The sequence below is a fragment of the Augochlora pura genome, chromosome 3 (assembly GCF_028453695.1).
Source record: "Augochlora pura isolate Apur16 chromosome 3, APUR_v2.2.1, whole genome shotgun sequence".
Classification (NCBI taxonomy): Eukaryota; Metazoa; Arthropoda; class Insecta; order Hymenoptera; family Halictidae; genus Augochlora; species Augochlora pura.
Genome location: NC_135774.1, coordinates 5,490,233 through 5,517,215, shown reverse-complemented (window position 1 = coordinate 5,517,215; position 26,983 = coordinate 5,490,233). Strand labels below are relative to the sequence as shown.

The 26,983-nt window shown below is 40.4% G+C and overlaps 1 protein-coding gene across 2 annotated transcripts in view; it reads left to right on the top strand.

Annotated features, from left to right (window-relative positions):
* The window catches only part of Kair1d (Kainate-type ionotropic glutamate receptor subunit 1D), a 205,829-nt gene that overhangs the window by 148,045 nt on the left and 30,801 nt on the right, over window positions 1-26,983 (top strand). For both annotated transcript variants that reach the window (XM_078177539.1, XM_078177540.1), the window contains exons 5-6: window positions 5,834-5,975; window positions 20,365-20,532. In XM_078177539.1, coding sequence (XP_078033665.1) covers window positions 5,834-5,975; window positions 20,365-20,532 — 310 coding nt within the window. The remainder of the gene's footprint in view (window positions 1-5,833; window positions 5,976-20,364; window positions 20,533-26,983) is intronic.

Below are 26,983 nucleotides of genomic sequence, written 5' to 3'. Positions count from 1 at the left end.
CTATTTGTTCGGGATGGAAGCCTTAATGCGTCTATTCTATAAAATCTGTATGTCGAGAACGAGCTGCAGAAATTTTTGTAATTGCTGCACACTTCGCCCTGATAGCCGGCGAAACTTATCGTCGGCGAGCGTTTTGCTCCTCGGCGCGCATTCGCAGGGAATGGTCGAGTTCCAGACATTGTTGGGAACATTCGAACAGGGAAAGGAAGCTTAAGTATCATGGCCAAGCGGGAGTAGCACGCGATTAAATGTTGTTCTGGCTCGGCGTCCTCCATTCCGTAAAACAGTCCATTTCCTGGCAACGCGACACCCCCGAGAAATTTCGCGTTACATTAATGAAAGTAGTTCGACACTTGGACAAGTAGAATTTATCGAGATTCGCTTCTAAAGTATATATGTACTCTTTTATTCGCGAGTACATTCGGTTATATCGAGGTTATGTTAGGTTATATTACATATTAAGTTATGTCAGGTTATGTTATATATTAGGTTATGTCAGGTTATATTATATATTAGGTTGTGTCAAGATTATGTTGTGGTTACGTCAAAGTTATGTCAAACTTATTATATTATATTGTATTATACATTACGTTATATATCAGCAGTACATTAATTACTTATACTTGTCTTAAATTGTTTTGCTTCGACCATTTCTACTGCTGTGTTCCTTGACAACTAACTTTGAAATTCTTTGCTAAATAAAAAGATATAGAAAATAATTATGCCAGTTACTTTAATCGATCTCTTCGAAATAAGAAGAATAATGAATCCGTTTACTTTGAAAGTAATTTATTCTCAAGTTTATTTCATTTAATTTGTTTCGTAACACATATTCGTACGGTAATTTTTTGCACCTTCATTGGCATAATGCCGGTATTTTTTGACACTATCTGTAGAAATGATATGATCTATATAAAAACAACATAACTTGTTAATGTTGTTCATGATTATAGTTATAGTAACTTTAGTTAAAATTATCTCTGTTTGATAAAAATTGAAATATAATTTATTTCGAATTAAAAAAGCAAGAATCAGTGATTTTCTATAACATACAAATGACGAATATTCGTCATTTGTCTATTGGTGATGGTTTGTGAAATGATGAATTTTCGTCATGCGAGCGAGAATATGCTAAATTTAAGTGTCTTAGATACGATTAAGTATTGTACACATTGATATTATATATTTTGTGTATTCTTCTTTAAAAAGCAACCCTTAAATATCTCAATTTCAATTTAAAATTCAACGTTTACTCGATCAATTTTAAATCTCTCTTTCCTCTAATTGCATAATTCGGTGTCTGGATAAAAATTCGAGCAAAGTCGAGCACGAGAATTCGCGCATTTCGACGATTGTTTTTAAGTGAGAGAAATTTCCGAGCGCCCGATTCAGCGGCGAATACAACTTTTCGCCGTAACCACGGAAGTTTACCGGCGGAACAAAATGAATTTCAAATTGCCGGACAAGTTGTCTGACCGAGTTTCCACGGTTCGAGTGTATGTATAACGTGAAGCTCGCTCTCTCTGGCGACGCCACGTTTATACATATGTATGTACTTGCGAAGGGATCATCGACATCAGTGTCAAAAATTCATCGAACCCGCGACGCGAATCGCATCACTGATTTTCAAAAATTTAGAGGCTATTAGCGTTGAGTGCGAATACAGAAAAGTTATCGATGCGATCGTTAAATATTCATACGCTTATTGCGGTTCGGTTGCCAATGGTTGTTAACGTTAATCTTTAATCCACGAACGATTCGTATATCAATTCTTAAACGAATTTTCATTTCAATTATTCCACTATTTCACCCATTAATGCGAGTTATTTATGTCCGGATATTATGATTAGTTTCACAGAAACTATTATTGTGTTACACTTGACTTTCCCCATATTTTGAAATATATTTATTCTGTTACCTTACGAAATAATATATAGTCTCTCGATTGTAAATTTATAAACGCGACAATTGCGATTGTTTTATAAATTCTCGAAACGCAATATAATCTTGAGAAATGATCCTTGTTCCGAGAAATATGCGGCTCGGAAAAGATTTAGATTGGGAAGCGTATTTCATCCTAGTCTTGATTACTGTTAACTCTGCGGATCATGGGGCCATTAGCATCGCTCGTCACGACTCAAGATGTAAATTAGTATTTGCTCCGGAGATTGAGAGATCCTTACCGATTCAGCGGTCATCCTAGTGCCGGCGCCATTATCCTACTCAAAATTGTCGCCCGCGCAAGCCGAAGATTACCGTCGCAATTTCGTAGATCCGATCACAAAGCTCTGCGATTTTATTAAAAGCGTTCGCAAATTCGAGGCCGAAGATGTCGGTATAATTCTGGCCATAAAAGTAACCGGCATCGACGCTCGCTATCCGGCTTGCCGTTAATACTTCGCCCCGCAGACTGTCTTTAATATCAATTTATGCGCCACTTACTTTCTTACTGCCGCGATAAATTCAACAATTCGGACAATAATTATTTTCATTTATTAAAGATTTCCAATCTTTACGAGTCGATATTAAAACATTTTACTTTGTAATTCTCCTCTCGTCATTTTCTCGAGAAAGCTCCTTTCGTCGTTTCGATAACGAAAGAATTTTCCAAATTTCAGCAATTATTTATTAGTAGATTTATTTATTGAACTCGCCATTTCCTGGAAGCTAGTTTGCAGCTCCCAGTTTTACAAAAATTTTTAATATTTGATTTCCATGTATGAAATTAAAAATTCTTTAAATATAATATCTTAAATACTTTCTTACATAAATATTTACTTCAAGTTCTTTATTACGACGATGTCTCTGAACAATATAATGATTGGATATTAAGAATATTGTAAAAATAAATGTTTGGCTAAAAGAGTCTCCCTTTTAATACACTACTGACAGAAAATAAGAATTCTCGTCTCACGTACTTTAACATATGCGTATTTATTAGCTACATGTACATTAATACAATCTATTAATTCCGAAAATACTTATTATATTTCTGACCTATGTATTTAGTAGTTCATTAATTTGAAATCATTAAAATTCCCTGTCCTCCAGCGTGTGAACAGAAATGGACAATTGGGGAATAAATTCGATTACAATATTAATAGAAAACGAAGAAGAGAGTTCAATATAGAATGTCAATAGTTATTTTTCGACTTTTTTAAAAGCGAGCAGTGTGCGTCAGTGTCTCGATCGCAATGGTCTCTCGGTCTGTTCGCGGTTCGTGCTTCGGAAGGATGAAAAAAATTGCAAGAGACTGGGCTTGTCGCCAGCGATTCCGCGGCAGTATCTTTGGGTCGCAGAGCAGCCTATCCTCCCAGGAGGACTACTATCTCCGGAGGTATCTTGAAAGCCATCTAGAACGGTGACGAGCCAAGTAAAGTGGCACGGCGCGGCGAGGAGCTGACGGTGAGAGGCGGAGAGAGGGCGAAGGAAAAGAAATAAGAGACGTTGCTCGGCTTACGCTGGACCGTTCGAGCCTTTTCAGAATAGAGTCTCGACGATGGTATTAAGTTAACGTCGAGGAGGCCGGGATCCGGGAGACGAGAAACGGGGCCGATCGGGAACTGGTTCGATCCCATCGATTCCTTATCATTCCCAATGCAAACTTTATGCCCGTTGTTCGCCGGGTTTCGCTCGCTCGAAATAAGCCCGCGAACTTCGATTAAGAGTCCGTGTCCGAGAGCGCTCCGTAAAACGGTTACACCCACTGCTTTTCAACGGAAACCGGGGTTTACGAGTGCTCGTAAAGCGAGATGATACATTGTTTAGTCTGGCGGCCGACTGTGACCCCATAAGATCCTTCTTCGATGCCTGTTAAATCGAGCCGCCTCGAACGTCTCGGTCGACGGCGCAGGATCCGTTTCGGATTCGCAGGGGCCGGAAGTCGCGCGAAACCGCTTCTGAATAAAGAAGCAACGAGGCGCCCTCGGACACGTGTACGCAGGTGCACGGGTCGCGCTTAAACGAGCGCCGCGTTACAAAGTGGAGCTGAATTTTTAAAGCGGTCTAGGAACCGCCTGATCGTCGCACAGGGTCAAAGAGAATGCACCGCGCTGACTGGCTGCCTCGAAAAAATTCATAGAAACGGACCGATGCACTCCGCGTTAATGCGTCCTCGGGGATGTTTATACTCGCAGTTGGCTCGTCGATTTTTCGGAACGGGTGCAACGGGACTTTTAACAGATTTGCTTCGGTTGGAATTTACCCTTAAATCGATCGGGACATTACTATTTTAGTTGCGAACTAATGCAAGTTCTACTTACATTTTAGATATTAATATTACTGTGCGAGGAAAATAGCGTAGGTTGTGCATGATAGTCCCGCGATTTGGTTACTATCGCATTAATATTACTTATATTATTAATATTACTATATCGAAACATATTGTACTGTAATAATGCTATAATACAAAAGCAGTCGAACGATCGTCTCGTAGAAAGGCGCCCCGTTTTGACGACACCCCGGAAACTGCCTAATGGCCGTATTAGTAGCTCTGAAATTCGCCTGAAGAGTGACTTTCGTTCGGTCAGCGGGTGACGAGATTGCACAACAATAAATCTAGTTCACGGACGGTCACTTCGCGATAGGATAGTATAGGAGAATCGGAAGGAATTGTCCGTCGACGCGGAAACGTCGGTGACGGCTTTACGCGCGGCCCGACTCTGGTATGTACCGCTCCTCGGTATCCCCGCTGATGGCACGTGCGCGTTTCATTGTTTCACGGGAGATTGGACGAAAGACGAGGAGGAGGAGGAGGAGGAGGGTGGGGGTTACAGGGGAAGGACCGGCACTCCAAGGAGGGTGTGGCAGAAGGACGCACGTAAAAGCGAGTTTCCAGTAAATTATACAGGCCGCATGAAAAATTCGCACAATGAGCGCAGTCCAAGTTCCACGGAGCGCATAAGGAGATTCGCATTATCGTGCATGTTGGATGAGAGGAAGCGGGGCCGAGCTCGGCTGGGCTAGCAATATGAAATTTTGATCAGAGAAGTAGACTCCGCGCCGGAGCATCTCCGGAATCGGAACTTGGAGGAGCTCGTCCCTGGAGAAGCTCGTTCCGCGAGTACTGCCGAAAGGTCGACGCTGTTTGATCCGCGATCGTAATTTGCTGGATCCCAAGTCGCTTTCGGCTGCTGACTCGGAGCGTTTTAAAACGCGTCTGGCGTGCGCAACCGCGCCGCTTACGTGCGCGATGCGGCCCCTTTGCATACGGATAATCGGATTTCGATCGCGGTGGACTCGCACTTGATCCCTAGGATCAGCGCCGAGCATATGGACAATGTCGAAAATTATTGATGCGCTTCCTCGTGAATTGTTAAACGTTGTTGTCGGTCTACCCGACGGCTCAGCTCCGCCTATTAAATTGTTTACGAAGCGCAAACTGCGTTAAGGGCGGCTGTGTCCTGTTTCGCCGTGTTAAACGGCCGATTGATATCGAGTTATCGGTCAGCCGGCGTTACTGCAACTATTTGAAAAATCCACGCTGCCCGGAGCTCGCCGATTATTAACGTCCGTTGCGATACACACAGTTGTTACGCGAACAAATTTAATGGTAATGTTCTCTGTACCCGCGCCGCTGCGGATTGATCATTCGTTCCATAAATTTATGATTTACGAACGCAACGGATAACTCGATTCTAACTCCCTCCAGCGTGTTAACGTGTTTTACCAATGTTAAGGTTCCGTCAATATTTTTGGAAGATGAAATATTTAATCACCGCCGAAGCGAGTACGTTCTCGCTATGCGGATAAAGGAAGAGTTATTAAATAGTATCGCTAGAAAATTGGCGGTGATCGCGACTTTTGTACTAACGCAGGACCTTTTTTGTTGCAGGCCGTTGCTGAAGCAGATAAAAAACTCGGCGGAGTCGCATATTGTCCTGGATTGCTCGACCGAGAGGATTTACGACGTGTTGAAGCAGGCGCAGCAGATAGGAATGATGAGCGACTATCACAGCTACCTCATCACCTCTCTGGTGAGTCTTTTAATTAAATGGGAATGTAATTAACGGCTCCTCGTCCCCCGACAGTCTTTGCTCGTCGCGGGAGGATAGCCTAGCCGTCCGAAATTAGAACTGTCATGTCCGTGCGCGAGGGTTGCGTACATAAACTAATTATCGCCGGGGCTGACTCGTTTATCACTCGGCAATCTTTCCCGGGGCGTTTTTCCCGGCGCAGGGCGGCGGTCGTGATCGGAATCGATAAGTCCTGGTAAATTATCGATAAGAACGCGAGAAGGAATCGATAACCGTGCGGACACGACCCTGCTGTCGATTAGATTGGCTTCCGCTGTCGTTCGTCCGCGGCCTCCGTCGCTCGATTCAACGTTAACGGGGTGAACGCGAGCCTCTCGATTCGCCGACCTGCTGGCTGACTCTTTGCCTGGCTGCCTAGAGATGCCTGACTGGCTGCCCAGGACTTTAATGGAACTTTTAGGCGAGAACCAAGTTACCGCAGCGGCGCGCGTTGCTTTAATTTCGAAGATTCGACGAGTTGAACCACTGAAGATATTTCAATAACGTTTACGCTAATATTGATTCAGGATAGTAATTTTAATTTTTAGCTACTCACACAAACCGTGAGTAAGTGAAAGAATCCCCTTTCTTTAGATGTAGATTGCGACAGCCCCTTCTTTCACGATTCCGTTTCTCGGTCGAACAATGACAAAGAGGGTCGGCCTCTTCGCGCGCATTAATGCGCGAACGTGATCGAGGAAATCGTCGGAGAGACTGCGTTACAGATAAACATAGACGCGAGGCATCGTTCTGGAAACTGGTTTAACGTTACACGGGCTTTAATGGATCGTCCTGGGCTGATTCCATGGAAAACTCGAGAGTTGAGTGAAATGTGCCGGCATTAAAGGATTCCGTGTGCAGTTTACGAGGAAATTCGCGAGAGGCGCGTGAAAACTGAATTTTTCATTGGACGAGGAAGCGATCCCCTGCTCTTTCAATCAATGGAGATTTCAGAAAGAGATATGTCTGGTTATGTTTGTAAGGCGTCCAGTCCAATAAGTACTGGACGCCTTTATTCGTCCTGACACAGGACGTTTTTCATTTGTAGGACAAGACGTCTCGATTAACCAACAACCAGACGTCTTTTAAACGACCACCTCACGTCTAGTTTTGACCTGAACAATTGACTTTATAAAATGGACATATTTTGATATTTCAGATTCAATTTGAAACGTTGTTAAAACGTCTTAAAGACATCCTTAAACAGACGCGCATAAGACATCCATAAGATGTCTTCTAGACGTCTAAAATATGTCTATTTTTAACACAGGTCGTTTCTAGAACGTTTTTAAGCCGTCCATTAAGGTATCTCGAATGTCGTACACCAGACATCTTTAAGGGAAATCTCATTTAATTGTAAAATCGTATATTTTGTATAAATAAAGAACCGTGCATAAGCACCCCCAAATTGAAACTCGGTATAATATTTTCTATATTATTCCATATCGTTATTTGTCTATTACTTTCTATTCTTTTATAGTCTTTCGTTGGAATTAGTTTTCTTAGATCTCGTATTTTCTGCAAATACGGTGATTTGGAGATGGACGCGATAGCATTCCAATAACAAACTCGTTAATGCCAATATGTATATCAATGTCCGAGTACCGCGCATCGCATAGCTATTGCTGCAACATGCTACTGGAATTAGTAAAATCCGTTTGATACTGTCTCGCCTAGTACCGGCGCAATGCGATTACGTGATAGCTACTCGTAGCAATCCATTGATACCAACAAGTCAAAGGAGAGCCTGCACAATAATGTACGATGCCGTGCGAAACGCAGGTTGCATAATGCATTCGCTTATCATGTTACAATCCAAGAATTTCCCCATAAAACAAAAACATCTGCAATGCAATGTAAAAAAGATCGGTTCTCAAAAGGAGTTACTAGCAAATTAATTTACAAGAAGTCTTGGTTGCAATTTACTGAGACAGGCATCCAGAATTATAATATTAACACTATACAGTCTGGCGCCACCACAGTGGTGTAACGCGCAAATTGTCGCTCAGCAGCCGACGACACGACAGTGGTGTAACACACATGGTACCGCCCAATATGGCGTCGTGTTCTGTTGTTGTTTTGTTCAAGTAACCATAAGTTACACAAGACAGCAGGTTTCTTGTTATTATAAGTACTTGTGCCCTTTCATCGTGGCAGACGAAAGAGAAGATACGATTATTCACGATGAATGTGCGGACGACTTGGCTGACGTTACAAGCGATTTTGCCGAATGGGAAGAAAACATTGCAGATTTTTTCGTTGCGTATTTTCCGAAGATACACAGAGCGCCGAGGATATCGCAGAATTATTTACTGGGAACGATTTATTTGAATATATTAGCAACATGGCAGTAGAAAGAAACTAGATAAAAAAGTACCATATTTGTCCGTGTTACGGCAGTTGAACTTAAAAAATGGATTGGGCTTGTTATCCTCATAGGTATTGTTAAAAAAGCAAGGATGAATTGATTATTGGTCAACAAATCCACTGATAGAAACTCCAATATTTTGCAAAACACTGTCCCGTAATAGACTTAAACAAATATAATCATTTTTACATTTTTCCGACAATAATAATAAACCGGATAATACCGATCGACTTTTTAAATTGCAACCCATAATTGATTATTTTTCCAAAAAGCCTGAAGAAAATTTTAATCTTGGTAAAAACATCTGAATTGTTACGAGCCGAGGGCCACTGCACACGTGGCCGGAGGTAAATGAGTTTGTGCGAATATTTTGAAAGGAATACGTGGACTGGCCGATGCATCTTTCATCACCGGGTCGCCACCTAGTAGGATAGGTTTCACGGACTGGCCGTTGCCTCTTTCATCAACGGGTCGCCACCTAGGTGTAGGGATGTTTCACGGACTGGCCGTTGCCTCTTTCATCAACGGGTCGCCGTCTAGGTATAAAGGTAGGGTAGGTGTGGACTGGCCGTTGCCCCTTTCATCAACGGGTCGCCACCTGGTGTAAAGGTATAAGGTTTCGTGGACTGGCCGATGCCTCTTTCATCACCGGGTCGCCACCTAGATAGGAAATTCGTGGACTGGCCGTTGCCTATTTCATCAACGGGTCGCCACCTGGGGGATAGGTTTGGTTCGCAGACTGGCCGTTGCCTCTTTCATCAACGGGTCGCCACCTAGATAGGAAGTTGGTTTCGTGGACTGGCCGATGTCTCTCTCAACGCCGGGTCGCCACCTGATTGGGTAATGGGGTTTTGGATTGACTCTAATTGTGCCTCGTAATTTCAATAGAAATATTAGTAGATACACCTCGAGCGGTAAAGGTGTATCTTTGTGAGATCGTTACCAACAACTGACTCGAACTGGGAGATGGAATGAAATAAACTTGTACACTGAATTGCAAGTAAACTAATATAATCTAACAACTTCAGTCTATTACAAGTGCGTAAGTGTAGTGTAAGATTCGCGATGGTCCTAAGACACGCTCCCTGGTTTACGCACCACGTCGGCGGGGGTTAACTATTGCTCGAAGGAGAACTTGGCTCGATCTTGCTACGTCTCGTGTCGCGATTTGACTTGAAACTGCCCGATGAGAAGAAAAATCTTAGCCTTTTTATATGCTGCTGAACTAGAAGATTTGGTAGTGGGGACCGGGCCTACGTGACCCAGATCACAACTCGGATGGTACCGAGAATCGGGGATATATGACCCTTATTGAACTCGCGTCTATACGGCGAATTAGATATTCTATTTTTGAATGAAAGGACCGTGTTCACCGCCGACGTTATCTAGCGTACGCCTTCAAGAAGGAAAGAAAAAACGTCGGGAGAAAATCTCAGTACGTAACAGAATTGATGAAAGAATGATACCATGGCGTGGACGCTTAAATTAAAGTATAAAATCCGTCGAAAATTATAAAATACAGCATACCCATTCGGATGCTATGCGAATCCTATACGGGATATATTTCCTCATTAAAAATATATTCCAGCGCTGGACAGCCTTTCCTAAAAGGCAAAAGACAAAAACCTAAAAGTGTAATGGACTATAATAAATATATGAAGGGAGTGGTTCGGGCTGACCAGCTTTAATTAAATTTTATTTAATGCATTCAGAACATGTCAACATTGCAATACAGTACACAAGAATTTCCGATTTCATGATTTTTTATTGAAAGTGTACCTCCTCCTGAGGAAAACTCGGAGGTCGTTACTATTAGGTTGGTGCATATGAAATTTCGGATGTTTAAGTAAATATATAAACTGTATATCTTTTTTCAAAAGCTGTTGATTTAATCAAAATATGCTCCGTTTGCTTTACTACACCTTTTTTCAACGAGATTTCAATACAGAAATGCCTGTCTTAAACAAATTCTGATCTTTAGAATTAATAAACTCTGATATGGACTATTTCAGTCTGTCTTCATTTATATGCTATTTAGCCCGTAAAAACTGTCCTAAATGTTTAAAATAGTGAAAGTCTGTCGGCAAAAGATCTATATTTTATAAAATTTTATATTTTACTTCATTTAATTTCGCAATTGTTTTGTACGACGTATACGTAGCTTTTATAAGCTAAACTGTATGTAAATGGAGACAGTCTGAAAAATTCCACACTATAGTTCATTGATCCGAAAAATCAGAATTTCTTGAAGACAGACATCTATGAATTGAACTCGCATTGGGAGTAGCTTTTGAAAAAAGATATACAGTTTTATGTACTCACTTAAAATTCCGATATTTCATAGGCACCAACCTAATACATTCCGTGCGTCCCATCATGATGCGATCGACAGGTTTTCCTGACAGCTAAAGCAACACCAGCTAATACTCGTTTCCGAAACTAATAAACAAAAACGAAGAAACTACTATGTATATTCCAAAAACAAAAATAGGAGGATAGCAAATTTAATGTGCAAGTTTTGTGGAGTTGCGTGACACCTCGAAGATTGTTTTGCTTCATATCATCTAAAATCGAAATATTGAGTAATTATTAAAGAAAATTTAAATAAAGATATATATAAATTAAAGAAATTTTACATTTATTTACATATGTATAGAAAATAGTGAAACTTAACAATTTATAATCTTCTGATAACATTTTCATATAAATTAACACAACATTCGTGTATACGTACATTCCTAAAACTATAGAACTATAAAGAATGATATTCAAGTTTTCGTGTAACCTAAAAGCGTAAAACTGAAAAGCGACAAAGTTCCTAAATTCTGTGTAATTTCGGTAGCTGGGAACGACGTCTAAGCAGCGTAGTTGCAAGGTAATTAGAGGAAAAATGGAAGGAGCAACGTGGCGGAACGATAACGAAGGCGTGGACGGCGATGCAGCGAGGTCTTTTACGTTACAAACATAAGGATAGGATCGCAGCGGCTGGATGGCGCATAGCCGCGCCGAAATCGTAGCAACATCGCGAGCAGAGCCATCGTTGCAGCTATAACCGTGACTAAAAGGTACGGTTAGCGCGCCGGCTTGTCCTGCTTATCTAACTGTATCTCATCTTTCCTTAATTATCCGGCTCATGATCGGCATTAAACGCCGTTAAGCCGAACGGGGCGCCGATTAAATACGTAACGATCGATCCGCAATGTTCGCGTTACGACGAAGACAGGGACGTCTCGAAAAGGACAGAGGCGGCAGCTTCCTTTCGCACATTTCCTCCGAGACTTTGCTCGCGGAACAGGTTCCGCGAAATCGGCCGGATTCTCCCAGGCTTGTAATTATAAATTACGCGTAATGCCGCGGCAATTTGTAGCCATCTCGTCCGACGCGCGGCGCGCAATTATTCGGGGGATACGCGCCTATGATTCACGCGCCGATCAGAAACCACGGATAAAACATCCTCGAGGAGAAGAAGTTCTCCTCCCGGTTCAGACTATAGTTTAGACTGTGGTTCAGACTGTATCTGACCGATGCCGCCGGCCATAGGTTCCACCATGGAATCGCTCGCGCGTAATTGGAAAATTCGTTTGCCTCCGGACGCGTTCCGCCGCGCATTTATCAAGTCGTTCAATAAATAATGGCTCGCGCAACGCGGTATTAAATGTGCGGCGATTTCGCGGCACGCTCCTCGAAAAATGCTGCTCTCGTTTCATCCAAGAACGGTTATTTTAACGCTGGATTCTCCGAGAAGTGTCCTTGCGCTACCTTGCAATTACGGTAACTACTTATTCGGACTTTCTGCAATCTTCAGTTTGATATATGATATGCAATCTATGATATATCGTGTATGATACTCGATACTCGATAGTCGATACCCGATACTCGATATTTGATAGGCATGTATACATAGTGACCTTAACTTACGAATGCACTAACGAAAAGAGCGTGGAAGATGGTAATATTATGGAAAGCTTTGACTGGTAGAAAGGGAAACAATTCGTTGAGAAATGTACGCTACTACAAGCCATTTAAAAATAAAATATTTTAATTTGTGTGAATTAGAAGATATGTATAGTGTAACGGAATATTAAAGTGAAATGAAAAGGTTGGAAAAATCTTGTTGGACAAATATTAAAAATTGACATTGAAACGTGAGTGTCTTTTTCTTAATTAAGAGGAAGTAATTAACACGCTTTCGATGTGTTTATTAATATTTACTAAACAATATAATTTTAATTATTCTTAATTACGATTAGAAATACCTTTACAGAAAATAAAATCAATTTGAGGAACCTATAGAAAATTGTTACAATTCCTACAATTTATCTCAAAGGTATTTCTAAGTTTTAATACTTTCGTAAAAGAATGGACGTATATTTTGCCTCATATGTGGTCATTTAGTAATCATTCAAACGTGTATATTGTTCATTTAATAATTGCTATTATTTTAGTGGGAATTGAAGATTTAAATCTCTTAGATCACTATATATTTGGTATTCTTTGAAACGCAACCCTTAAATACATCGATTTCAATAGAAACTAACTTATTAAAGACCGTAAAATTTATTAATTATTATAGTCTACTGTATAAGCCTTGTATGATCTAAGACAATAATAATAAATAAATACAAAAATACTTTAGTCACTTTTGAGATATCCGACTCAGTTATTATGAAATTTTACGCAGAGATTCCACTTAAGAATTCGCCAATCTAAATACCGCCAGAGGAACTGATGAAAAATAGAAAATTAAATATTGTTGTAATCCCGTTTGAATAATAGCGTGGCTCGATAACTTTCAAAGTTTGGCTGCCCAGTTTCCACCCTTAAAAATTAAACACCGGGAATACCCGCGAGATTGAGAAATTGAAAGTTCCGAAGTTTGAACGCCTGAAAATCGCCAACTTTGAAAAATTTGAAATTCGATTTTCCCGAGGCTGAAAAAATTCCAATAGAAGTTTTCTTAGTTAATATCGTTGCACCCTTCATCGAAAGGATAAAAAAGGGAAGAGCAATCCGCGATATTAATTCCCTGACGATTTAAGAAACGAGGCTTCGACGATTTCTTTCGTTTATGGGTGAATTTGCTTCGCTTTCCCGAGAGTTTGGCGGAAAAGCAGCCCGGGGGTAATTAGCAATTTATCGTTATTCACGGTTAGCCGGCACGGTCGAAGTAATCGTGATGTAAGTCGGAATGGCCGCAGGGAGGGACGGAGGAATAATAATTGGAAGGTTATGTTTACCGGGGACTGTCGCCGGTTTCTCGGATTTAATTGCAATTAACGCCGCGCGAGTGTCTCGGTCAGTTAATCCCTGCCGGCGCCTGCAGGGATTCGGTTTAAGGCGCATCGAGCACGCGAGACTTCAATTTCACGGAGAAATAGATTGGCCAAGCTTCGAAGTCGATTTTACACGAATCAAAATCGCCGTTCTCCTTTCACGTCATTAATACCTGGAAATCGAATTAAAAGTCTCGACTGAAATTTTCGCCGCAACAAATTCGAATATACTTTTAGAAATGCATCGCGAAAAGAATTGTTTGTCCGGCAAATATTGGAACATTTTTGGTATAACAGTGGGAGAAGTTCTCACATGGAAATGGAGAGGGAAGAAAATCGAGAGCAGCGCGTAATGAATTTTTCATCGGCGGCAAACACCCACTGTGATTTCTTTCGGCGTTTCATCAAAACCTGATCACCCCGCTAAGCAATGAAATTGCCAAACATTTGTTCGTGAATAATGATTTTCCGCGTGAATGCTGGCTGCCGGTTAAACATCGGGTCCACGGAGCACGGCATTGTTCGCCGCTGCTAATGTTTACAACATTATGGAATCTGCTGCTCAAACAACCAGCGCAGCGTTTCCAGTCGGCGGAGCAAGATGGACGCACGGCTAATTGCAGCCGGAGTGCGTTACATTTACCAGCGAACGATGGCGAATAGACGCTCGTAATTTAAAACTAATATTGTCTGCGAAAGAACGACGATCTATCGTTCAGCTATTTATTTTCCTACGGCCGATTAAATGCTCCTCTATCACTCGAATCGACGGGACGCTGTGTTGCATCCATCAGGCTCGAAAGCTGTCAGATCGACGCCATCGATAGGGAATCAATTATTGCTTAAATGTTGAGGTTATGTCGTAGTTATGTTAGACGCTACAGACGACTTAAATGTTGGACAATATATAGCGTCTATTATTCCGTTGAATTGTAAAATGTGGAGGCTTGGAAAGAGAATAAATGCAGCAGTGGGGATTCAGTTCACGATGCTTGTGCAAGGGTGAGGACTTTACGGGTCCGAGAAGACCCAGACGTCTAATGCCATGCAGCGAATGTTTCGCGCGATCTCTGGCCGAGTTTTCAGAGTGCTCGCGATTCGCATTCAGAGCTTGTACGCGACGTTTCTCTTCCTCTCGCAGGGGTGTCCTCGGGTAAGACAAGGGGAGGTTAGGTATGTGGGGCGCGTCGAGCCACGTAAATCACGGAGAATGATGGTTATCGATCGATGCTCGACAGTCGTACCTCGTTTCGTTCTGTTCATACGCGGCAAGCGTGAAAATGCTTTCCATTGTCCGGAAAAATAGATAATATTAACCCTTTTCCTCCGTAATATCTTATCAGACTCGTTATTAAAAACGTTCGTTATTCGCATCTCACGGATCGAAGATAAATTCTACCATTTATCATCAATAATGAACCACTTAGCTGAGTCGATATATTTAGAAGATAAATTTTGTTACACGTTTCATCGATCGTACTGTGTATAATCTTTTTCACGATTGTTCTAAAATTATCCTAAAGCGTACGAAATTTATGACTCTGTTACCATAAGATTTGACATAAATCGTAGAAGAATTATTTTTATTATAAAATATAAAATTGCCATTTCCTTATGACGTGTATACACGATGTAGGCAGCTAAAAGGTTAAACATTGAAGTTCCTGTTTACATAAGAATACCTAGCAAAATGTGAAAAACAACTAGCTTTAAAATGATGTAGAAAATAACCCACAATTGATAGAAGTGTACCTGTTAATTTTATTCGACGGTAACGTTTCAATTCCGATTAATGATTAAAAGATCACGGTCGTTGATCGTTAATAATTCGATCGATTAATTTTTTCCACAAGAAGGAATAGCGATCGCTGATCAGCATTAGCCGTCGTTGACGAGAGAGGCAAGCAGCCGGCGTCGAAACCATGCGATAAGAGGTATAATGGTTTAATCGTCGAATCCTCGACCGCGGTGGTAAATAATATCGGCGTTGCAGCAGGCTACGACGGTGAATCGGGTAAACGGCGGAGCATTATTGCCGATAAAATCAATTGCTGGGTGTCCATACATCGCGGAAGAAGACCGCGTTCAGAATGTCGACGTTAAACAAACACGGATAACCGAGCGGTTCGTTTAGACCATCGTGGTCCGAAAAACCGATCTTATTATCGATAACAACGAGCGATCCGCGCGCGGATAATTAAAACGCGGCCGGTGCTCGAGGTTTCCGCGGAGCGACAAAAAGGAAGACGAGACGGAAGGGAAACGCGGTGTACACCGGTTAAATAACTCGGCTGTAATAAGGAGAGCCGGGCCACTCTCGAGGTTACGCCTACTAAACGCTCGTAATAAGAAGCTTAATGGCAACGCCCGGCTATAACGACGATAACAATCATCATAACCGTAACGGAGCATAATAACCGTAATGACCAGCGGGATGCGATAATACGTCGCCGTCCCCGAGTTCGGAGGACACGTCGAAATTTGTGGCCGCGGAAACGCGGCCCGTAATTCCGGCTACGGAATCACCGGTTCCTGGGGTTAATAAGCGAAAGCTAATTCGTCCATGGCTCAAGTTCGACGGACGTCGCTTGCGGGTACTTTAGACGGATGGCTGGTACCCTTTGATCCTTTTGCATTCGCCTATTCAATTGTCAAATTTTGGACTTGGAGGAGAATTATGCATTCTCGACTTCTCTGGGTGTCCCAGTTACCGCGTCGCCGCATTTAACACATGGAAGAAGATGAAAGTCATGTTCTAATCTAGCATTTAAAAATTCAAACGCTTCCGGCGTTGGAAAGCTCCTGAACGATGCGCTGCGCGACGAATTTACATACGCGTATTCGATCTTGTTTCTGGCGAAGACCGATCGGGTCTCCTAGGACAGGCGTTGCTCAGCTAGCCAGCCAGTGTCTATCGAAATGGAGACATCCCGGGATAGAATAGAGCGGCTCCTTCGGCCGGCTATCTACGTCGCGGTGCCAGCAACCGTGATTTAAGGTTGTCCGGCCTGAAAGCGCAACTCCGTCCACCTTTCGAATGCTCGAGCGCGCCCATTTATTATCCTTTGTCCCACGACTATGCTACTAGAGATAAGTTCAGCCACCCTATCGGCCGCCTCGCGAGCTCGCCGATCGACGAGCAAGACTCCCGATCGAGAACAGCACCCATCGATTCGCTCGGTGATCGATCATCGCCGCGCCTCGGGATGTCCGCTCATTTTTCACGCGAACTGTCGAGCCACTGCCCCGAGCGCAATCGATAAACTCCTGCGAATTTCAATAGTCAAACATTTCAAATTTCCTGCAAATACGCGGAAACGTTAGGTTTTATTCTCGAGCATTAACTGTTGTTTAAAAATCTGGAAAAGCGGGGACAAAAATGTTGTTGGAAGATTTTAGAGATAGCAATTACAGTGTACATTTTACAGTTTACGGTGGGCATTTTGTATTGATAATTTATTAATATTATAAGGTTCCTTGGATTATTGGAAGTAACTTTTGCTTGATTAAACTATGGACTCTATTTTGAAAAAATATAATCAACGATGAATCTCCGCGCAATCTCATCGACGTGTGGCGATAGAGTATTTGAAGCTGATTGTATAAAGTCGTGCAACTTGGAACTGGTCGAACTAGGACGAACTATACTTTCGTTTTCGGAGGAGTAATTGTTAACCGAGTCTTATCAACTTTCTCGTCCGAACTTTTATTCCGGTGGTATTCTCTGCGGCATAGCCTAGCGATATCTGGAACGGCGCTGCGGGGAAATTGAATTGCGAAGTTTTACACGGTTTGACGACGGCAAATTGAATAGTTAAGACGCGATTACGATGTATAGGTGTGCCCTATTTACTATGGAACAGTTCGTTCGAAAACTCTCGTCGCGCTTTGAACCGCTGCCGAGAGATAGGCTTACAGATATCGCTGCTGGGTAATCTCGTCTCTTAAATTTCAGCTATTGTTACCCACGTGGTACGTGCACCAAACTTTTGGCCAACATTCAAACCTTCCTATGATAGTCCTCTTAAGCTACTTCGAAGACGTTCTGCGAAAGTTTCTGCGAATTTTTATGCACTCCCCAATTTCCGATCTTGAAAAAGCAAAGTATAGATTTTAAAATGCTTCCGGTCAATCAGTATTAACACTTTGCCGTCCGCACGTCTCGTACAAATTTCCTCGCTTGGCGCCGGCAGCACTAATTTAGATTGTTTCGCTTGTCGCCAGCCGTTCCTGACGTTATCAGGAGATTATAAATTGTCAAGTTTTACTAATCTCATCGTTAGCCTCACGAGTTTTCAATTCTGTCTCCCTATTTTCATCAAATTTCGAAGATATATATTATATTTAAATAAATGTAAAATTTCTATGGTTTATATCTTTTTTTATTTACATTTTCTTTAGTAATTACTCAATATTTTGATTTTAGATGATATGAAGCAAAACAATCTCCAAGATGTAGCGCAACTCCACAAAACTTGCACATTAAATTTGCTATCCTCCTATTTTTGTTTTTGAAATATACATAGCAGTTTCTTCGTCTTCGTTTATTAGTTTCGGAAACGAGTATTAGCTGGTGTTGCTTTAGCTGTCAGGAAAATCTGTCGTTCGCATCATGACGGGGCGCATGCAATGTAGTAGCGACCTCCGAGTTTTCCTTAGGATCAGGTACACGATTAAGACACTTTCAATAAAAAATCGTGAAATCGGAGATTATTGTGTACTGTATTGCAATGTTGACGTGTTCTGAATGCATTAAATAAAATTTCATTAATGAGGTATATGGCGCAATTAAAATGGAAACCGTTTTTGAGCATTCCATAGTTTTTCTGTATACAGGGTAGTACCTCAAAATTTGGTCAGCCCGAACCACTCCCTTCATATATTTACTATAGTCCATTACACTTTTAGGTTTATGTCGTTTGCCTTTTAGGAAAGGCTGTCCAGCGCTGGAATATATTTTTAATGAGGAAATATATCCCGTATAGGATTCGCATAGCATCCGAATGGGTATGCTGTATTTTATAATTTTCGACGGATTTTATACTTTAATTTAAGCGTCCACGCCATGGCCCTTCATCAATTGAGATCTTTTGACCAAGATTAGAATTTTCTTCAAAATTTTTGGAAAAATAATCAATTATGGGTTGCACTTTAAAAATTTGGTCGGTATTATTCAGTTTATCATTGTTGTCGGAAAAATGTAAAAATGATTATATTTGTCTAAATCTATTATGGGACAGTGTTTTGCAAAATATTGGAGTTTCTATCAATGGATTCGTTGACCAGTAATCATCCATCCTTGCTTTTTTGACAATTCCCATGAGGACTAACAAGCCCAATCCATGTTTTAAGTTCGACTGCCGTAACACCAACAAATTTAGCACTTTTTTATCCATTTCCTTCTGTTGCAATTTTGCTAATATATTCAAATAAATCGTTCCCAGTAAATAACTCTGCGATACCTCGGTAATACCTCGGCGCTCTCTATATTTTCGGGAAATACGGTTGGACCTGGAGACCCTTCAAAATTATTGGTTCTCGGCAAATCAAAGTCTGACCACTGTGTACAGTCTTCTTCGTTTGATTCATCCGAATCAGTTAGCAACCATATTGTTGGCCAAAACCATGTTATAATTATTTCACTATTGTCCGAAAATTCTGCTTCGCTTTCATTTTTTGAATATACAATGTCTTCTTCTCATTTGGCAAAGTCACTTGTAACGTCAGACAAGTCGCCCACGCATTCATCTTGAATAATCGTATCTTCTCTTTGGTTTTCCACGACGAAAGAGTACTTATAAAAACAAAAAACTTGTTGACGTGTGTTACTTATTGTTACTTGAACAAAACAACAACAAAACACCACGTTGTATTGAACTATACCATGCGCGTTACACCACTGTGGTGATGCCAAACGGCTTAGTGTTAACTAAATTAAGAAAATTTAAATATCTTCTTTCAACATCGTCTTTTATAGTCAAATCGACTGCTGTGCGTCTGAAGCCTCGCGAAGTCAATAAATCCTCCAAATAGCAATCATTATTTCTAAATTCTCTCTAAACATCTCTCGCCGTTAACATAGCCCATTCAACAAGGTTCAAATACCCTTCCAAAGCTGGAATCCGATCATTGAAATCGATCCGGATTCGTAAGTACATATTGAACTCGGCCCTAGTCTTCGCAGATTAGAGCCTCGCTGCTTTCGACTCCTTCCATTTATCATCGCCCGCGAAGGATGGAGTATTCGGATGCGGGTTCGAGGCAGATCGCGTCATGCTTAGCGTCTTGGTTCCCTAGACAACAGAGCCGGGGTAGGGGGTGCACGATTTACTTGCGGGCAAAGCTCGGACAACACAGGATTAGACTATGCGAGCAGGGGGCGATTAAATTGAATGCCGCGGTATAGATCGTCCTGGCATGGTTTGCGTAACGATAACAGATGGATTTCCCTGGCTAAATTGATTATGGGGGAACCCGCGTTCGGAATGCTTTAACTGGAAAACTCTTTGTAAAAGACGATAATGTAAAACCTGAGTTATGTTTATCTTTGGCTGCAAAATCGCGTTCAATTGAAATAGAATTTCAAGCGATCTAGAAATCTTGCAACGATTTAGGGCCACTGTTAAGGGTTTAGAGCGATAGAACGGCGTTGAAAGAAGGCGGCTGTACCCCTTCGAGAGATTCACAAAGTGTTCTAAATTCCTTGCAGGACCTGCACAGCGTCGACCTGGAGGAATTCAAGCACGGCGGGACCAATATCACTGCCTTTCGATTAGTGGACCCCGAGAAGCCGGAAATTCAGAAGGTCGTGCAAGATTGGATCTATGGGGAGAAACGTTATAATCGGGAGCTCGATATGGGACAAAGCTCCAACAAGGTACGCCGAAATTTTAATTAACTATTATGACGATCATGCGACGATATTTCAGAGTTAATGCAACGCGAACCGAGTAAACGGGAGGAGACTAATAACTTATCGATTCCATGCTCTGTTTCGTAAATGTGTCCCAGGGAGAGTAATTCGTTTTATGCGCTAATTTAAGACTCGCAAGAGGTACTATATTTTTATAAATATATTATCTTAATTTGTTATTATATATTTTAATACTGTATCTAGATATCGTTAGATTTTTGTAGAAATTTTCTCTGCGGAACATTTATTTTTTCAGCTTAACGTGTCACTTGCGTGTCAAATTGTCACTTCAGTAAAAAATCAATACAATAAGAGGTAGATAATTTCTTTTGCTAAATATTTAGATCCCAGAAAAGTGTTGTTACACTCTTTAAAGAGCGATAACTTCTCCAAAACTGGAGCAAGTGACTTTAATTTCGTTCAAACGATACTTTTCTACGTGTTGTATTTTTCAATTAATTTTCTACCGTACGCATTTTTTCAGAGTTTTATAGGACACGTAGTTAAAAATTTCTGGACTATTAATTAAAGCTCCTCTGTCCGGATTTTATAATTGATGAGGCACTGCTTTGACGAAAGAGACAGGCAGAGAGGGAGAGAGAGAGAGGGGGGGGGGGGGAGAGGGAGAGAGACGATATTCATTTTCTCTTAGCTGTAAAATTAATACACTGTTCCGCATGGAAATTATTACAGCGAGAGGAACCAGACTGAATCATACCTTGCCGCTCGCGTGCAACCTGTAAAACTGTATCAATAATTACGAGAGGAGCTCTTTCCTGTCAGCTGTTAAATGGAGATTTAATATCAAATGTGCAGACGAGCGTGAATATTAATCTTGTCCCTTTGTATTCTGTTCACGGGTCATTCCACACCGGCCGGATTACTTTACAAAACCAGCGGGTAAATCAAATTATCGTTTAGCCCGTTTTTAATTAACTTGAAAGACTGAGAAGTTATTAATTTTATTTTTCTTCCCTTTTTCTTAAACTGTGCAATAGGGAGTGGTTAATGAAATTATCATACAGCTCGTTTCTAATTAGCTTAAAACATTGCGAAATTATTCATTTTATTGTATCCATGCGGTTTTATTCCGCTCAAATAGTTGTTTTTTTTTTATATTTTTCCAACGTCGATGTTACAAATATTTCCCCGTTGTAATTTTCATGCCACAGATTTCGGCTGAGAATTCGATTATGAATATCGATGAGCAGTTAATAGCATGGTTGAAACGATGATTGAAACGTCCCATGATTTCGCATGTAAATCGTGTGACTCCGTTTTCATCGAAATCTCTATTTTCGCGCACAAATGTCCGTTCAATGTTCAATAATTCATCTTTAATGTATCGCATTTACGCGGATTCTGATATTCGCTTCTCTCGCCGATGAAACACCTTATTAAACCTACAGTATCAAACAAATCTGACGATGTAGCGTAAATTGCAATAAAATAACAAAGTAAAGCAATCAAATCCGTTATTAAAGTAGATCTTAAAATGATCAAACACTGAAGGATTGAAAATTCTAAAAAATTCATTCAAAAGTACGAAATTGCACCTGAATACGTTCTGTGCCATGTGTATCACCGCTGATACAAGCGGATATTTATTTAATGCGCTAAAAACAGATGTTTATGACAAATTTAATTCTGTAAGATATATCTCTGCTAAAAGATTGAGGCATTGTACAAAATGAACTACAGCACAAAGCACATAAGTTTATTCAACTGTTATATATACAATAATTAATAATTACTTGTAATGATTAATTTTGCTAAAACGGTTTTTTCGGCTATTTCAGTGGAACTATCTCTACTATCGCGTACTTCCATATTGCCTATCATTAGGGACAAACAATGAAAATTGAATAACTCGATCAATTGAAAAAAATTAAAAGATGTAAGAATAATTCAATGAAAGTTAACAAAAAAACTTGTTTTCCAACAGAAACAAATGAAAAAAGTCATCTTTATATATTTACCTACTCTCTTTTTGGCAAATATTTTATTTCCCTCGTTTCTTATTTTATAAATTCGAATGCAGCATGTTTTTTACTAGTCCAAAGTTTCGAACTGACTGACTATTACAATCGAACTGATCGCAGCGCCACGGGTGCCACGAGTGGTTTACGATGCGATAACTATTCTGAACAAGATAACTGCTTATGGATTGATGATGTAATGAAATATTGTGTGATAATATAAGGATGTCAAAACAACAAGTCAGGCAAGAAGGGTTTGGCACGGAACGTGTTAATTTAATATATTGGACGTAACCTTGATCAATTTGATCTCTGCTAGAGATATTTGTTATACACGTAGAATCTATTATATATGTATATGTATACATATGTATACATACATATTATACATATACACATATACATATATAGAATCTAGTATGTATATACAGTAGAATCTATTATACTAAAATAAAGTACCAAAATTTAAACGTTCCTTCTCCAATGCGTACAAATGTAAGATAATGAAACGAGAACTTTTAATTCCATTTATCGAGCTCGGAAATCTATTATTATGAAATTAGAACCGACCGAATCGTCGGTCTGCCAGTGTGGGTGCACTCGTGCAGCCACCGAGACTCGATTGTTTTCGCAAGGTGCCGTAGCATTGGTGCATTAAGACCCGGTACAGGCGAATTTTAGCGAGCACGCGTGCGAGCTTAATTATCAAACACCCGTAGAGACGGCGTAGGGATTTTAACAGGTGCACACTGCGGTGTGGATGTAATTTTCTCGACGAACTCATCGAATCGGCCCTTGTGCGTATAGGTAGCACCGGAATTGTTCCGTGACGTTATTGTAATACCTGTGCCATCCGAAATAATGTCGTTGTCTCGACAAAATTCTAATTTTACGTTCTTCGTAATAAAGCCTCAACGGCATAATAATAATAATATATCAAAGAATAATTCCCTTCAGTATGAACTTGCCCTAATAAGCAATCTTAACACTACGTTTACTACACCTATCTCTACGGCACGCATCACTTTGACGCATTTTATTTTTAAAGGAATATTGTCATACAAGTGTATTGGTATCAAAATATCCATATCAAAATGGGTAATTCCTTTGGCGATGATTAAAATATTATCTGTATCATGAGAAATAGTATCACTTTGGGATGAGCTGAAGTTTATATCATTCTCTGAAACTGAAAGGACGTGCAACTTTTTCCTTTTGAAACGGAAATTCCGGAAATTTTTCTCTTCGCTATCTGCTGATTCCTCCATTTTCACATTTTCATTAAATATAATGAAAATGTGCAAATTTCATTTTATAATTTCAATTTTATCTCACGTTCGATGAAATTAGTTTCTCCTATTGTCACTGTTTTCACTGGAACTATCATCTCTTGGACAGATTTTGTTTTTCAACATATGTATATTTACCTCGTTTGTCCACATTCTACGATGAACAGCAGTTCGTCGAAGAATGTACGACTTGAATTGACACTAATGTCTTTGCAGTTACTTACAATAACGTGACATTTATTTATTCAATGAACAGACATAACAATACTTCCAAAAACTGAAATTTCAAAATATGCTGACACTATGATTACAGCTAAAATAGTATCATTGATTTTCTCGATGCTTATCGCTTTTCAGCACGTGATTTTTTAAATGAAGAATGCAAAAGTAATCCTGTAACAGCTACTGGAAAATTGAGCTAACGGAGTTTGTGTACTGCCTTACCATTGCGTCAATTTGACGTATTCGTAGAGATAGGTATACTACATAGAAAATTTCGAAATTTGAAGGTGTAGATGAAAATTAATTTTGACAAATATTTGTCTCGCTAACTGGATAATTGTAAGATAGATAAATCTAACCGATTTCCAAATCTGTCGCTATCTGAATAATATAATATAATCATATTATAATAAATAAATCATATTATAAATAAAATAATAAAATAATATAATAGTAATATAATAATAATATAATTAATGAATTTAGCAAGCAATGAACGTGTTTAAGGCGTCCATTTTACAGTCGCGTCAAAGCGTCTTGTGCTATTTAAACCGTGGAATATTAATAACAAGTTGGTTGCGTTTGTTCACGGCGAAAGAACGAAACAGCATCGAGGCAGAATGCGAAAGGAATTTCTACTTGGTTCGTGCGCGCAGCTACGACCCAATTAGATCATGGAAGAAACTTCTATCGGAGCACTTTTAATCGAGCTTAGTGGCGGAAAGGTTAAATACGCTTCCAACGGCGGAGACGCAGATGCTTCGAACACTGATCGACTCTGCCGGTTAAGAAAACTAATCTTATACCGGAGCGGATTATTACGGAACTTCCGAGTATTCGACGCCGTTAAGTCGCTAGAACTTGCGTGGCAAACTTCGAAATAATTCCGCGGCATTTTTATGCTCGCTCGAAACTGTATCGCGAAGAACAACGCGGAAACTTCTACGGAGAAGGTACATTTTCGCGCGGAGAATATGAACGTTGTTACATAGTGAGAATGGCAATGATTTGATAAAGCGATCGGTCGAATTATTGTTTGTTAAATATATCGCACTTTTATATCTTCATGTTAAAAATAATAGCGCATTTAGAGGTCTATGAAACGAAATTTTCAAAGCCGGAAAGGGAAAGTAAATAGTAGTAACGGTTGATTAACCACCGGTGAATCGCGTACAATCCAAAACACTCGTGCAATTTAATTTGCATTGTTTTCATTCCGATGGCCATTAGACGCAGCTTGCTCGTTGGTTCCGGACAGCGTGTCGAGCGAATTTCCTAGAACAAGACCGGCACGAATTCGCTCTTCGTTCCCGTCTTTTCATTCGGCTCGAATACTGAAAAGCGTCGAGCGTTCGAGTTACCGCCAACTTCTGGCAGTTTCCGTGCGTGCCAGGAATCGATCGCTCTCGACACAATCGTTAAACTACCGGGGGTGGTTTCCGTCACCTGGGGAAAACAAAAAGTTGTTTCGTGTGATTTTCGAATCGTCTACAACCATTTTAACGTCGCTTTATAATTGTCAGTTTTATGGTATTTGATTTAATTCCGATTTGATTAAATTCTGTGTTTCATTATCGTCGATTTTATAAACCGTATAACTTTCCTAAAAATTCACTCATTTTTTTATATGACAAAAGGACTATTGGACGATGGCTGCAGTAATGTTTGTCGTCGTTTCTGTTACTTCAAAATAACAGGGAGAAGAGTTGTGAGCAGCATAGCCAGGTAAATAAGCTAGAAATCTAGCTTACGTTCCTAGCAGCGGTGGTATTGGTGTATTTAAACGTTTAATTCGATTGCAACGAAATTAATCGATCGTCGGTCTTATTTTCTGTGGAATCGAGCAGGTGGAACCGAATTTAACGAAGACCTAGGGCAAAGTGGATCGGAGAGAGTATCGCGGGAAGGGTTGGCTTTCGCCGGGTCATTTCCTCCGCGTTATGAACGGGTCAGGGATCAAACAAGCGTGCCTCTACGAGGAAAGAAATGAATGGAGGTATAGGAAAGCTAGAAAGACCGTGGCTAAAAAGATATAAAGCTCGGCAACGTTAGGATGCCCTGGGGTGCCTTCCACCCATTATTTAACCTCTCGCCGCTGATCTCGTTCAATTGTTTGCGTTTTCACAGGCGAACCTGATCTTATTTTCTGCGTTTCTATCGGCCCTCGCGGAGCCTCCGGTTTTATCTAAAGACCGACGGCTCGGAATACTTTTCGAAAAGCATAGATGCCGTCGATCCTATCGACTAGACCGGTTGAGATTCCTCTCATGTATTTTCTGTTAACTAGTAGAATGAATTGTGCTTCTGATGCGAAATATTTGTTTTGACCGAAATTCAAAACTACATTCACAAAAACAACGATACCTCAAGCTGAATCGTGGTTTTCAGCTATACTTAACGTTATATCGTCATATTCAGTGAAATGTACCAATGAACGTTGAGATTTCTCTGTTGTAGTGAGCTAACCAGTAAAATGCATTATGTTTCCTGATATGAAATAGTTGTTTTTATCGAAAATTAAAGTTACATCTACAGAAACAGCGATATTTCAACTTGAATCGTCGTGTTCAACGACACTTAAGGCTATATCATCATCTTCAGTTAAATGTGCGGATGAATGTTGATATTCCTCTGTCGTATTGTGTTAACTAGTAGAATGCAATGTGTTCTCCGATGCGAAATATTTGTTTCTGTTGATCTCGTCTCTCTTATTGCTAGGTGATTTTGTGTTAGGTAGCGGGAAATCTTTCTTGCCAATTCTCGTTTGCTGTTCTGTTTTATAACGCGACGGTACCTGCACATCGGCCCATCGGTTAGACTATCTTAAACAATTAGGATTTTGTAATTTCTCTTGCCTTCTGTTTAAATGTTTCAACGCTATAGATTTAAAAGTGCCATATCAGTGGAAATGATTTAGGAGAGAAT